The 15,348-nt window shown below is 39.6% G+C and overlaps 2 protein-coding genes across 3 annotated transcripts in view; both read right to left on the bottom strand.

Annotated features, from left to right (window-relative positions):
• znf423 (zinc finger protein 423) overlaps positions 1-1,117 on the bottom strand; it is a 140,443-nt gene extending 139,326 nt beyond the window's left edge. For both annotated transcript variants that reach the window (XM_055155832.1, XM_055155833.1), the window contains exon 1: positions 70-1,117. In XM_055155832.1, coding sequence (XP_055011807.1) covers positions 70-109 — 40 coding nt within the window. In that variant the 5' untranslated portion in view covers positions 110-1,117. The remainder of the gene's footprint in view (positions 1-69) is intronic.
• Positions 1,118-8,395: 7,278 nt separating this feature from the next.
• Positions 8,396-14,912, bottom strand: si:ch211-216l23.2 (uncharacterized protein LOC565061 homolog). Its single transcript, XM_020935169.2, has 9 exons — positions 14,739-14,912; positions 14,482-14,568; positions 14,329-14,399; positions 14,086-14,227; positions 11,596-11,795; positions 9,682-9,954; positions 9,493-9,612; positions 8,663-8,833; positions 8,396-8,596 (listed from the first exon to the last, which is right to left on the bottom strand). The coding sequence occupies exons 1-9, from the start codon at positions 14,783-14,785 to the stop codon at positions 8,550-8,552; spliced, it is 1,158 nt and encodes a 385-aa protein (XP_020790828.1). The 5' UTR covers positions 14,786-14,912; the 3' UTR covers positions 8,396-8,549.
• Between the last annotated feature and the right edge of the window lie 436 nt (positions 14,913-15,348).

Below are 15,348 nucleotides of genomic sequence, written 5' to 3'. Positions count from 1 at the left end.
TTCTTAAATGACATTCGGGTTATGTTTCTGGCATGTCACTGGAGGCTATGCCAGCGCGAAGTTTCTTACCTTTAACTGAGCGTGGTTTTGCTTGTTTTCGTCTTGACATCTCTGTAATGTTTCTTTTTTCTTGTCTGTTTGCTGTGCTCCGTTCCGCGTTTTGAGCTAACCATACAGGACCCTTCAGGTTATCTGTCCTCCTTCACCTCGGCTGCTCTTCTCCGCCTGTTGCAATGCGGCAGCTCGTGTCTGTGAGTGGGAAGCGGCGTTAGTCCCGCGGCTGCAGCTCGCCCCACACCGGAGTGGAGCCCACGAAGAGCAAACGTTTTCCAGCAACGGCTCCTAAGCACACGCAACCTGTGGAGTAGAGGAGCAACTTCCCGTGTCCGTCTCCTCTCCGACACCGACAGTGTGTCCTGCACGCTGTCTCTGGGCTGGATCTGGGCTCTGGTTTGTGGTGTGGCGAACCGGGGCGCGAGCGCCAGGGTCCCGCGCGGTCTTAACACTGACCAGCCCCGCGCGACAGCCAGGTGATGGGATATTACGGAAACTGTGGCAACAATTTTGCTTTTGTCAAATAAGACTTGTCTTCGCGGTGTTCCTCGCGTCTTCGTCGTGGACTTAAGTGCAGCAAAACTATTTCGGCTTGTTTATTTTTTTGTTTCCCTCCAAGATAGCGGCAGCGACTCGAACCGAGAATCTTCCCGTGTTCCGTTCCGCTTTTCTACACTAGTGGTGGAGTCCTGATGGCATGGGCATAGCGCTCCTGTCTTGCATCTCCACCCCGAAGGGGATACTGCTCAAGATGTCTTTTTGTTAATATTGCCCTTTGCCTTAATCGGTGGTAGGTATTAATATCAAGCGAATATTTCAGCAGTCTAACCCTTCGCTAGCCTCTGTCTCCCTGCTTTTTCTTTGTCCTGACTCTGGCTACCAGTCTCCCTCCTCCTCCTCTGCCTGCCTCTGCTGGCGGGGCTGCGGCGCAGACACACATAATAAAGCCAAGGCAGGCAGTGCTTGGCTGGAAATGTAGCCGCGTCCCAGCAGGGGGATGTGAGAGAAGGGTCCCGGCGGGGGAGCGCTCTGATCCCGCAGGGAGCAGCTCGGCACAGCCCGGGTTGGCTGAGGCAGAGAGGCAGCAGTGAGGCAGGCTGCGCGAGCGGAGAGAGAGTGGAGTGAGGGGCACGGCTAGGCAACAGCGCCTAGGCGTGGTGGATATACGCAACTACAAGAGGGACCAGGAGAAAACAGAGAGAGGAGAAGGGAAAATGTGGAGTTGGATCCAGATTGAAAATGGAAATGGAATTCACGATGTGATATAAAAGTTTGCCACACTATACTAGACACTAGGCTACAGATCTAATTTAAGAATATAGAGAGTGTCTTTGGAAATTAATATGTTAAAATGTAGTTATCATCCACCTAAAAATAAAATTGTGCTAGGAATTGAAGAAATCACTCTTGGCTATAAATAAATTTACTCTAAGCCACACAACATAATTATTTTATAGCCTTCTTGTTAGATGGACAATTACATCAATTACATTATGTTTTAATGCCTGGGCTTTGTTCACAGGTTTCAATTTGTTTCACCTGAACTTGCTGTTTTGACTTATTGTACAAACATAAGCTTTACACAACTATGTAACACTATGTATATAGATGTTTGTGTTCTATCAAAGCCTCTTTATATGCAGATAAAAGCAGTGGTGTTGTGGACAACGTGGAGCAGACAAAGAGAAAAAATGAAAATCACTGGGTGCTTTGTTCTTGGCTCCCTGCTCCAACCGAGCACTTTCTGACCGCAGCTGAGCTTTTCCATGCCCCCCCACCCACAGTCTCCATGTCTCTCTGGTTGTCATGGATAACTGGGTAACGTGCTCCCTGCATTGAGCAGCAGGACCGCTGCTCCCAAGCCCAGAAGCCTTTAAGACTGACCCCTTGCTGTGGCCGGTAGGGGTGGGGGGTTCTTGTGCCCCTGACTCACTCTCCAACCCTCCAGTCCCTCACTTGTGTGTGTGCGTGCACATGCCATACTCCCCAGTGTGACTGCTGCGGACATAGAGGGGCAGAAGCCCCCTCTCAGCGGTGGATCCCCCCTGTACCCCTGTTCCCCCACCTCATTTCTGCCGGTACATACAAAGAGTGGGAAAAAAGCCCACATTACAAGCTCCTTAAGGGTCAAGGACAGGCCCCAGTATGAATAGCTTCTAAGAGCCGTATTGTTGAATCACATAGCTTGCGATTACACCCTCTGTCTTCTCGGCATGGATTTGGGGTTTTTAAACACAACAAGAGAACATCAAGAAGCTGCCAACAGACATGCAGTGGGAATTGATACAGACAGAAACATCAATTGAAATAACCATAGCTACAAGAAGAATTGCATGTCTAAAATTAGAAGAAATTTTAGGCTTGTATGTCTAACCAAAACATTATTGATTCCAAGACAACATGGAAACGATCAATGAACAGAAATTTGACCGCCTTTTGAAAATATTCCCATAGATGTATTAGACCTACTGTAATAGCAAACCCAATGCTTTATAGAAAAAGATACACCAAGATGCAACATTGGACATTTTTGCCATATCCAAAATAGGCCCACACTTTCTCCCTTATTAAGATAAATACAGGGTCTATTAAGTGCAGCACAAATAAGGCATCCAGCACTGCCAAGAGCAGACTGCAGGCTCTCCATGTGGAACATGCCGCACTGAACTATCAATAATTCTCAAGTTTTTGTCTCCACAGAATCAAAGTCAGATTTTACTGAGGTAGAGTGCTGAAGCGATCTGTCGTTCAAGCCCTCACAAAGCGCCTCTGAACAACCGTCCGTTGTGCTAGCAGCTCGCTGGTGGGCCACTAGCGGATCAAATTCATGTTATATTTATGTGGCCTAAAGCACACTCTCTCCATCTCCCTCCATTCTGTCCCTCCTTGCCTCCGCATCCCTCACTCCTCCTGTCTTCTGCTGTGTTGAACTCTGGCCAGCATCCACCAGGTCTCCCCTCTGCAGACAATGATGTTACATTTCGTTTCTTTTGCCCCAGATTTTGGCCATCTGTGTAGAATTGAGATCCACAATTGATTTAAATAATAACATTTACACTTGTATTGAGCTTTTACAGGCCCAACATTATTCATTAATTTAATACATGGTGGAGGTGATCTGCTTCTGTTGCCACAGCTGCCCTGGGAAATATGGAGCCATTGGCTCCTCCAACCAGTGCAACCACTACCACTTCACACACCACATTCATACTAGAAAAGGTGTAGGCAAGGTAGTCTACAACACCTCGTCTTATGCTTGTCTTTTAACGTGAACTGTATGTATGCAAAGTTCTAATATGTGTGCCCAAGCAAAGAATAGAATAGAGTTCTTACATATTTAGGAGATAAAATGTATTAAATGATATAGTAAACTAGCATGTTTTGTTTGCAGGCAAGGGTCTTTCTTGGTCTGGGTTCTTGCCCATAGGCTTTCTAAAAAAGAAACATGTTACTCATTGACGTGCAAAACCAAATTGACTTTCTTTAATTTTTGTTTCTTTTTCTACATTTTCAGCTCTCAATGGGTCAAGGTTTGTGTCTAACAATGCCGTACATCCCCCAGTGAGCTGTCCCAAAAGTGATTCCAGCCCCTTCCTTCTAATTTCCCTCCACCTATAAAGAAAAGAGCTCAGTTAAAGAACATCATTAGTGCCAGCCCATTTTTGTTTCCTAACTCTCTGAAGAGGGAGGAAGTGTTATCTGTGACGGACAAACTTAACCCAATTAAGATCTGGTGGGGTGTAGGGGCTTGGCTCGGGACACAGCTGGGGCTGCCAGCTCACCAAGCAGGCAAAGAGCCAGAGTCAGACAAGCAGCCAGGCAAGAGGCCAGACACCCACTAAGCAGCTAGTCAAGGAACAACAAACTACCTTTACTGTCAATTACCTGCAATAGTCAGCCATGTATTCTGTCTGATAATCCACATATTTCTTCATTCAATCTTTTGGTACATGCTTGTGTAGTAATAATTGTTTGTTGGGCCCATGATTAACAGCTAGTTATCATTAAAGTAGCACAATCCATGAAATATATACATAATTGGAAAGGGACTGGATCTGTACACAGGAAGATGGCACAATGTGCAATCTCAGTCTGGGTGTAGTAATAATATAATAGAAAATCCAAGCAATTTCAATAGCCCCACCCTGTTTCTAATCAGTCTTTAAAGAAACAACCACTAAACTTAACCAGAGTGTCTTTATATGGCCAAGTGAATTTCTCATGCAGAAGTTCGGGTTGTTTATTTTTTGCCATAATAACTATTGTCATATGATTTACAATTGTGATCTGAGACATCATCAGCACCCCTGCACATTGCCTACACGTGCACATGACGCACAGAAAACCTTTCCCCTGGCACCACACCTCACTAGGCGCGCACACGCCCGATGATCAAGTACACAAGAGCCAGATACACACTCCACGGCCAAACATGTTGATAATTAGAGCCTTGTTATGGGAAGGTGTTATCACAACAATTAACACCCTAATGTGTGTAAGCTTGCCTCTGCGTGTGCACGTGAGGCCAGGGAGCAGCGTGGAAGAGCGCGCACATTCCATTAATTTGAGCGCAGTCTCGCCGCACACACAGATGCGCACGCACTCACCCAGCGAGGGTTCTGTTTAACAATGAAACAGTTTCCCATTTGATGAAGTTCCTGTGAATTCTGACACAACGGCAGCAGGAATAGTCGGAGTGATAGGTTCTGATTGATATCCAGTAGGGATTTGTGGACGGTGGAGGGGAAGGTGGAAAACAACAGGGAACACAAGGATATGCAAGACAAAAGTGGACATGGGCAGCGCATGAGGTGGTGGGCTTAGCTGACTGTTAATTGAGCATCGTTTTTATACTTGGTGAGTTATTGGTGAGAAAAAGCACAAAGAAGACAAAAAGGAGATTCGATGGGTGCAGGGGCGTTATGCCTGGAAGGTGCAATGTAGAGGTGGATAATGAGAAGAAGCTTATGTTGTAAAGAGGCCACACAAGCAGACTGTAGCCCGATGTTGTGAAATATTTGAATATTTTAGAGTGTTAAACCATAAAACTAAATGTTTTTTGTGAAATATTTGTTCAAGTTTATAAACAATGCTTAACTGTATCCCCAGGTAGACTAAATAGGCTCCGCTATAACTTTTAGCCTACTGATAACAATTTTAATGCTGATTTATTCCTACTTACAAAAACATTGGACATGATGGCGAAGTTGTTTATGTTATAATTTGGGTGTTTTGGTTCTCAAAACGATTATCCAATCAGAAAGCAGAATGAGCCTCACATGAGTCTCCCCTTTGGGTTGCCAGTTTCAATGGTGAAATAGTTGGTTAAACCCTAAAATGACTCTGATCTTCACCTAATCCCCAACACTTGCAGCCAGTCATGAATGAGGACCTGTCCTGCTGCAGTACATGCTGCCTACTGTATACAGGCTACTGAGGAAGCAAAAAAAAAAACAAAAACAAAAAAACAACTTGTAGGCACTGTTGATCCAAGTTCAGTTGAGATTGCTGTACGTTTTTTTTTAAACTGTAAGAGCACAAGCTACATACAATTCTTTAACATATTTTTCATATTTCAATTTTACACCTATTATGGGAATTGAATTCCGACCCTGCCAGTAATGCCAGTTGCTCAGAGAACAATATTGTAGAATATAGACTACAATTTGCACCCATGCCACAGTTTGACAAGCACTGAATGAAGCAACGAAGCTCATATTACATATTGTAAAGCAGCATTTGAAGGCATCACTCTGTGTGGAGAAAAAGAGTTTTCGGCTTGAAGTTTATCACATACGGCGTCCAATCAGTGGTTTTAAGGCTGGTGTAATGAGGTGAAGACGTTTGTCCATTACTCCCTGAGCTGATGGGCTCCTCACAGTAGTCAGTCCACAGCTGGAAAGGAACAAACAAGGAACAGCACAAACTCAACTGGAGCTGTGTGTCTTACTCATGCACTACTCAGCCAAATGGGGACAAGATAATGTAAGATGATAGATGTTAATATACCATTTAGCTCTATCTTAGTGCAGCGTTTGACACAATTAACCATGTTTATCGTTAGTAGACAGTTGTGAAAACTAACTCAGTATAAGTACACCACTTCAATAGCTCATAGTACACCCAAGTCTATTTGTAGTATATTCTTAAATGACAAACCGTCCTCAGCTGTGGTGTTCCTCAAGGTTCAGTGTCAGGTTCACTTTTAATTTCTATTTGTGCAATTCTCCTTAGCCAGATTTTTTGATTATTTTCCCCAATGGCTAATGCTCATAAATATTACTAATTGCAATGTTAGTGGTGTAAAAACTGGCTTTTGAAGAGCCAAGTGCTTTTTAATGAATCTGCGTTACTTCACCAATTTACAATTACTGTACTCACAATCATTGACACCATGAGTGACTAGTTTTATTAATTTGAACATTCTGAAACAGTCAGACAAAAAGGGCTTTACATTTAGATTTAGATAATGGTTACCTTTAGCATCCTCTAGAAACTTTGTGTTTTCTTCTAATAAGGCAACTTTGTTCCTGGGTGTGGTCAGTTTGACGGATCTGGCAGATTTATCAGACTGACCATTGCCTATGCGTGGTGGTGGAGAAGTGAGTTCCATGTGTGAGACAAGGTCAATGCCCCCTCGTCTCTGTTAATAGTCCATGTGCCCTGCTTCCTGATTTTAATAGCCTCTTGTATCCATCTTCTGTATTTGTGCTCCTCTGCTCCTACTATTACTACTATTATTTTACCTTTATCCCAGTCCATGGCATGGTTTTCCCTTTTGCAGTGGTCAGATATTGCGAACTTTAGGTTCACGTTGCCTTTTCTTTCTCAGATCTTGTAACTCGTGTTGTAGTTTCTTTTTGTGTTGAAAGTTCTTCCTGACTTCCCAATGTTGCATGTTTTACATGGAATCTTGTAGATGATATTGTTGTTTTCTGTTTGGATTCTGTCTCACGGACCATCAGCAGAGACGAGGGGGTATTTACCTTGGCTCACACATGGGACTCACTTTTCCAGAGACAACCATGTGAAGGTAGGTATGGTCAATCTGACAGATCTGCCAGATCCATCAAAATGACCACGCCAAGGAAGAACAGCTGATAAGAGGCACGTCACGGCAGTCAGCTAACATCTCTACTGAAGGCAGAAGTGCTACTGCTAAAACATGTCAGATAAAAAAGCTATTTAGATTTTTACAAAGTTGTTTCATTAGAAGAAAACACAATGTTTCTATATAACAAGAAGACAAAATGAATTTTATAAACATAATTCAGCATCCTGTTTGGGTTGTGACTTGGCACTTAGCTGAGGGTCGGCATATGACTTCAGGAAATGACCATTCACTATTCACATTACAACATTAAATGTGATTCGGCAAGTAGTTTTGACACCTGAAAGCTTTACTTTTGTGGTGGTTGTACTTGACTCCCAGCCCAAAAGATTTGAATCCCTGACTTGACCAGTGACCACTCTACAGGTTCCTGTGAAATAAAATTTTCAAGAACCCCCTTTGACACTGGTGTAAGGTTATTTAAATAGGTTACATCAGTTTTTATCCCATAAAATGTCCTAAAGTGACACTGAAGTGACAATGATGAATACGCATCACAGGTTACAGGTATTTATTTTCCCACACCAGCATTTACAAGATTGTAGTTTTGCAAGTTAGCACAGGTGCCAAAAAATGCATTCCTCAGCAAATTCATAGAAATCAAATCACTCTGACAATCCAGGACTTTAGACTTCAAAAACCGGTTATGACATATATGTCACATTATTCATCATCATACTGATTTTGTTGAGGCTATGTTACTTTATATTTTACTCACCTCTCACTGCATCTTACTCTAGGGCATTTTACACCCAATAGAATTGTGACATATTTGCAAAATTACAGATTTAACAATGGGGAGTAGAATTCTAAAATTCTAACATCAAGCTCCGAAACTGGAAATGGTCGACTGGCTTCTGTAGCTGCTCAATAGTACCACCATGTGGCTACAAGCAGTAAAACAGCCCCATAATGAAGAATGTAGACCAACTGCCAAATCTTTAGAAGCAGAATCAAGTTTCTTGTGTCCATGTCAAATGTAAAGTTCAAATACCAACCCGTTCCTTATCTGAAACATGTTTATATTCCAGGCACAGATCTGAACCAAACTAGAACACAGATAACATTTAATAAGAAGTACAATTAATGAATATTTAAGAATACAACTACTTCAGTGTTTCATTCTGCTGTATATGTATTGTTGCCAATAGTTGTTAATAGTGATCTTTTCTTAAGCAATGCAATAGCAAATCTGAAGAGTGGTGTGAGAGACCAGGAAAACAACTACAGTTAAAAACAAAATGAAATAAATTTATTTAAAAGTATGAAAAAAGAAAACTAAAAACAACAGACAACATTCTCCCAGAGAATCCACATAGAATATCTTAATCTACTTCAAATAAAAAAAAATTCTAAACTATAATGTTTAATTTTGTTTGTTTTTTTAATCATAGAGGGGGGCCCCCCTTGGTCGCAGTGGAAGTGGTCCACCTGTATAAAGAAAAAAGACAAAGGTTACTTGATTCACAATTTGCCAAATGGGTTGTGTAAAATCACCTGGCCGAGGGAGAAGAGCTGGTCGAGGTCCTCCCTTGGGTCCTGGAGGCCCTAATCTGCGTGGAGGTCCTCGAGAGTATCTGGGTGTGTCCAGCAGAGGGCCGCGGGGTCCAGACATGTGTGCGGGTAGGGATCCAAATGATGACTTGGACATCAGTGGAGGAGGGTTGCCTTTAAGAAGTGAACATTTTAAAAAATGAGTCTCGCCAATGTTGTGTTATAATGCCCTTCAAAGCTAATTTTCTCAGTACAAGCAGTAACTGCAGTGGCTCTCAACACAAGTACTGTGACCCAAAAGTTGTAGTTATTGAAACGGCAAAAATAATGCTTAGACAGAAAGGACAATACAATATAGGTAACTGTACATAATGTACACAAGTGGCTGGGCAATGTGCAAATTGGATTTCTCCTAGATTGTTAAAAGCTGCATGATCTTGTAGAGGCAGAAGCATATTCCCACTTTGCCTTCTCCTTTCTTAGACACATGTAAATGAGGGACCATTATAGTCACTGGACAGAACCGCAGACTAGCCAATGGGTCTTGTCCGATGCGAGTAGCACAGATGAGGGGGAAGTGATCCTTTGTCAGAGGTGCAATCTGACCATGCTTTTTTGCCCAGAACACAAATGCAAATGTACTTTGAAATGAGGTCTTCATTCATAAGTAATTCAACTAATGCTTCTGACAACTGTCAAGTTACAAAGAAGCACAATTTCTGTTGCTTCATGTTCTAATATGCATGGTAGTAACTGCAAAAACTAAAATGTTAATAATAGGTCCTGATGCCAGACTAGTTGAGAACCACTACGGTATAGGATTTCATGGTAACCTGGTAAAGTGCGAGAAGAGTGGCCCAGCTGAGGCTGCGAGGGCATTGGTGTGGGTAGCAAAGGAGGTGGTTTACCCAATCCAGGAGGTAGTAAACTGTCTACCTCGCTCTCAGTTTTACCTAAAGTCAGAAAAAAATATTAAATAAAAAAGAAAGAGGAATTTTAATGGCTTGTAATATATGTCTCACCAGCTTGCTCCTGCCTGGACAGAACATACTCTGAGAGGGTGTCTAGTTCTTCCAAGTAGAGATGGACCCCTTCTGCTAACAACATGAGGAGGCGGCGCACATCAGAAGGAACATAGTGGCGATTGCGCTTTTCTCTGTCCAAATAATCATCCAGCATTTGGGAGGTCTCTGCTGCAATGTCAGCAGGGTCCTTTGTGGGGCGCACTTCAAGGCCTTGACTGTATTCTGCTACCACAAAGTCCAAAGCCTGATCTTTGGGCATGTTGCGGTGGACTACAATAGGATATGGTAAGGTTATTTATTCGTGATGATTGGAATAAACATGCCAACAAGTTGCACAATACAATGGGTTTTGTCTTCGCGATTAAATAAAAAAATACATTTTGGCAATGTTGATAATCCAGAGATACTATAAAATGGCAAGATATTTTGTAGCCTGTGTGGTGTTTTTAGGGAAAGTAGAAAATAAATGTGCAGGAGTCATTATCTATTTTGCCTTGAAGGCATGATTGTCCTTAGGCAAAGTGTGACTGACAGTTAAAATCCATAGTTGGGGGGCATTAGGTGTAAAGCCCAGACCCTCTCATGATTGCCTAAATCCCAGAATATTCATTAATTTCCTACTTTGTCTATAACATACATAGAGACCTTTTTGCATAAAAAGTTCTGTTATTGCAATACATTTTAAAAGCAATAATAAATGTACTGAAATTAGTTTATTATTTGTTGTTTAATGTACAGTTTTTCCAATTCAGTTGAGTTGGACTCAGAACTCTGAGTAATAGATAATCATATTTGTCAAGACTTGCCACGTGGTAGTTTTTTTTTTTCTTTGTTTGTTTTTTCATTTTCATTAACGCTCAAAAGGGTGATTCGATCTTTATTTTACTTTTTTGGAGAAGGTGGGATACGAATTGGAAATCCACTGGTTCTCAGATGCTGCATCAAATAATTTTGTATTCATTTTGATAAATGTTGAAAAATAATTTCAACTAAATTATATCAAAAGAAAGCTATTAATCATTAAATACAGTCTAATCTGAAAATGTCAATTTTTTTTTACCATATGTGATTTAAAAATTTAAATTTTTAAATTTGTTTTTAATGTTTTCTCATCACTAGTTTTAGTTTGTATGAATATTTTAAATGTGTGTTATGTGAAATTGTTGAAAATCTAAAATGTCTATTTTATTTTATTTTATCACATAATTGCATTCTGAAATAATTAACAATGTGTTAAAAAGTTTAATGTGTTATGTATTAAATGTCAAAGATTGGTGTTGAAATAAGTTTATATTTTAGTAGGCTTCTGTAAATTACCACGACCACACCCCCAGCAATTAAAGAAGGTACTGGTTTCCCATTTTAGGAGATTAAGTGGGAGTAATTTAGTTACTAATACTTAAGTAAAATGTATTTTACTTACAGTAATTATTAGTGGCATTACTGTGAAAATAATTGTAATTAAATTAGTTACTATTTTCACATTTAGTTACCCACTGACAGGACTTCTGTCAGATTACCACCTAAAAGGCAGAGATTAGATGCTTTAGCAGTGTTGTGCAGATGTGACCCATATCTATTGGTGATGCGATGCCATTTAAGACAGTTTTAATAGCTTATTTATTGTTTATCTCTAGTTAAATGTCTTTAATAAAACAAACACACATATTTGATTCATGTGTACAATAGTACAAATAAAGTTGGGTAATCCCAAAGTAATGTAACTGTGTTACTTTATGGAGACTAAGTAATTAAGTAGTGTAATCTATTCCATTTTAACTAGTAATTGGTAACCAATTACTTTTTCAAAGTAATTTCCCCAACACGGATTATCCCAGAATATTTTGGTCAATTAAAATGTATGTTTTATCAAAAAGTTACTAATTATAGATTCTTGGTGGAGACACTTACTTTTGAGAGATTGTGCAAATATGATAACTGTGCAGGAACACAGTGCTATGTTTGTCTGCTCCACCAGAATACATAAGGGAGAGCCATCAGCTCGGATGTCCTGTAAGGCACGAGTCAGACCAGACTCCGCATGAAGGTAGAGCATTTCCACGCACAGGCCACGCTCCTGCAAGCTTTGACCTAGTGATATGGAGTATTCCCTTTGAGGAAGAGAAACATTTTGTTAACATATTTTTCAATTGAACAGCTGAAATACAGTGTATTGTGCTTGTGTTATGCAATGAAAGTGTTGGTTTGATGTGTACTCTCTTACGTTCCGTATTACATATGCCTTATAGCCATTATTTGTCTGCATTAATGAGGCTGTGTACATGTGCTGTGCACAACCACTTGAATATCACTATACTGTAGTTCTGCCAATAAACAGCTGAAGTATTCCGTTTACAAAAATAAATGGAAAATGTCAATGTGAGTCACACCAAGGCCATTGTCCAGAGTGTTGAACTGGTCAGTGATGTAGCTGTGGGGGTTAAGTTTTAGCTGCTTCACTGTTAATACAACTGAAAATGTATGTGATAGTAGACTAGGGGCAAGACAATGAATCACAAAACACTAAATTATTTACAGGTTCACGCTATTAGTCACTGTTCCCTTTAAAGAGGGTTTTATTTTTTTTGGGGTGGTGGAGCAAGAGCTGAGAGCATAAGGAGCATTAGCTCCTTCACAGCAAGACAGTATTGATGCAGGATTATCAGATGCATGTTTCACTGGAGGGCTGGATATAAAATAAAAAATGTATGTAACATGAATATAACATGTTCCTGTAATTCTTTTAGTAAAGCAAGTATTTGAATTTGGGGTTTCTGCTTTAGGGAAGGGACATGAAGCAAATTTAATTCAAATTCTACAATGGACAAATGCATGTCCAGTTCATACAAAATTGTATGAGCTGTAATTTAAAAAAATATGTACACATATTTGAATGTACATGTATGCATATTAATTATGTACATGTATTACACGTACACTGATCCAAATTTTGATTAAATGAGGAAATTCTTAACATTTTAAATATTATAATGCCAATATTTCTGGTGCATTTTTGACATAGTTTCTGTAATGTCAGCATACTTACCTACCCAAACTAAGGGCCCAAACCCTGGATTTCCTGTACCATGAAGGTGGCTCAACATGGTTACATAAATATAGTAAAATATGCAGCAAAGGCTGAACTAAGTTTTATTGGACTACTGCACTATACCTACCGTACACTCTGAATCCAAAATGTATTTATTATTAAGGATGCAACAATATTAAATTATCTAAGTGTTCAATACAACATTGGCAGTACAATATGCACATGACACTACTCCAGTGCATTAATTGTGCCATATACTTGTAGGATGCGCCAGCCAGATGTGTAGTGCCATAAATGCTTTACGACTCTATATGAATAGAAGAGAATTTAATAAAATGATTTATTGATATTTACTGTAAAAGCAATAAGAGTTTTGTTCTGATGAAGTTTAAAACATACTAAAAGATTGCATTAATATTGTGACCCATGTATTAAATATGTATGGTGAGAAAAACATTTATTACTTTTAGATTTTGTCAATGATTTTATTTATTTATTCCTTTATTATGGATAAGCCATTAAGATCATCTATCTCTCCATCTCCTTTTCTATCTAACCAAATTGTTGACTTTTAAGATGTGTTTGCTTACATCGCAAATTGCAGTATTCAGTTTTAGGATCCAATAGCAATGGTGTCAAAATATGCGGCTCTGATTGGTGGCAAAATGTTGAAATCGTGTCAGTAATATTTGAAAATATAAAGCAATGTTTTATTCACTGTTTTATCAATAGTCCTTTATTGTAATTGTCAGTCTAGTACTGTTTTACTTTTGACAGCACATCAGGGCGGTAAGAGCACTTCTGTGAAGTATTAAGAAGCTTGACTGGCATTCCTGAGGTCAGGTTTACTCTAAAAAGGACTTATTAAATGGTGCAATAAAAAGATGTTAAAACTGTATATATTTTTTAAACTATTGTGCGTTGTGTGAGACAGACCTTTCCCACAACTCATTAAACCAGTTTGTCTTTCTAAGAACAAACATCAGAACAAAAAAATAAATGGTGCACATTTACAGCGAACAATGTGAATTACAGAACATAAAAGGTCATCGCTATAAACATAATCATTGAACACATTGTTTGCTTGTTTTTTTTGCAGTGTTTGACAACATAAATCCAATATGATGTGAAATTTCTGATATTAGTCATTTTATTTGATTAAATATTATTGTGTAATTACTTTGGGAGTGTAAAATGCCATTGGAATCCATTAGCTATGAATGTTTGTTTGTTTGTTTTCTTTAAAAGAGAGGTGGACTGGGCATGGGCCAGTTCCAAAGTGTTCAAAAGGAAAGAACATTAAGTACAATCAATAAAAAAATAACACTCTGGATTGTCTTTAAATCACTCACGGGTTTTCGTTGGTGACAGAAAGGACCACACAATCAGCTGGTTTCCTCTCTTCTTGCAAGTGTCTGTAGAATTTCTGATACAATGCTTTGCGCCTATCTGATGGGGCGCCCTCCACTTTACCAGAAGGCATGGCAATTTTTGCTGTTGGATGGCCCAGAAAGGAATAACATTAGAGACAGAAAAATAACATTAAAGATTAAAAAAAAAAAAAAAAAAAAAAAAAGTAAAAGTAAAATACTTGCCTTGTTCTTGACTTGAATACCCTTCGTAATTTACAGTTGGGCACGTTTGCGATTTCTCAAGCTCTTCATATCTGGAAATGACAAAAGGAAAAGTAAGAAATACCCCAATTAGTAGTAGCATTCTCAAGGGAAAAAAGGCAACTCCTAGCTCACCTGTCTAAACCGTGTTTGTGATCATCGCCTCGATCGTCTTTGCTGTGGTACGGCGCTGGTCTTCTGAGGGCTCGACTTGCGTGGAAACTATAACATAATTTAAAGTCAACGCGTTTAAAATCATTCTGCACAAGAGTGGGTTTAACTGCATGCGTTATTATAAAACATATATATATATAATATACTCTTTATAGTCAGTGGGTTCACAATTTGGCTTCGCTAATGCTATTTGTGCAAATGGGTAATATTGCAATTACCTGCCCGGTGATCGTCGAGGAAGTGGATGCGACCAGGTTTTAGACATTTTCGTAAAGTAAGCAATTTTCAGGTTTTCAACAGCAGTTTTTTTTTTATTTGTTCATAAATTGAATGATTCTTGCAGAACGGTAGCGCTCGAACATGGGGGCAAATCAGAGGAAAGCGTCTTTTTGTTCCTGGTTTCCGGCAGATCTGTTTCTTTGCTGCCCTCCACTGGTTAGATTTTGCACAAACACACATACAGTTACTTGATAGTAAATATATTCTCTTGATTTCCAGACATCCACTACCAAATCACTGGTGAAGTCCATTTAAATTGAATTAAATAAGCCACGTAAGATCAAAAAGTGCACACTGGGTAAGGTCCCAAATTTTACGCAAATCTTTTTACTTCTTTGCGCTTAACTTTATGATGTTTTTCCAGCACCCACTTGGGCAATCTAAAGTGTGGAGCCACAACAGCCACCATAGATTGACTGAAATAAATCCACGATAGTGTAGGAGATTTGTTTTATTTCTTACAGACAGCAAATTTAATAAATCACTTCAGTTGTTTCAGTTTGTCACCGCTACAGGTTTGTGCGACACCGCTGCACGTGTATTGTGTGC

The sequence above is a fragment of the Boleophthalmus pectinirostris genome, unplaced genomic scaffold, assembly GCF_026225935.1.
Source record: "Boleophthalmus pectinirostris isolate CB_2022bp ecotype Guang Dong unplaced genomic scaffold, ASM2622593v1 HiC_scaffold_2, whole genome shotgun sequence".
Classification (NCBI taxonomy): Eukaryota; Metazoa; Chordata; class Actinopteri; order Gobiiformes; family Gobiidae; genus Boleophthalmus; species Boleophthalmus pectinirostris.
This window is presented reverse-complemented; position numbering and strand designations above follow the sequence as displayed.

Bases quoted from the DNA above. Each gene is read 5' to 3' on its own strand.
- si:ch211-216l23.2 (XM_020935169.2), bottom strand. From the start codon at position 14,785: ATGTCTAAAACCTGGTCGCATCCACTTCCTCGACGATCACCGGGCAG. The intron at 14,400-14,481 runs GTGAGCTAGGAG...TGTCATTTCCAG, and splicing joins CACAAACACGGTTTAGACAG to ATATGAAGAGCTTGAGAAAT. The intron at 9,955-11,595 runs GTAAGTGTCTCC...ATCCTATTGTAG, and splicing joins ATTTGCACAATCTCTCAAAA to TCCACCGCAACATGCCCAAA.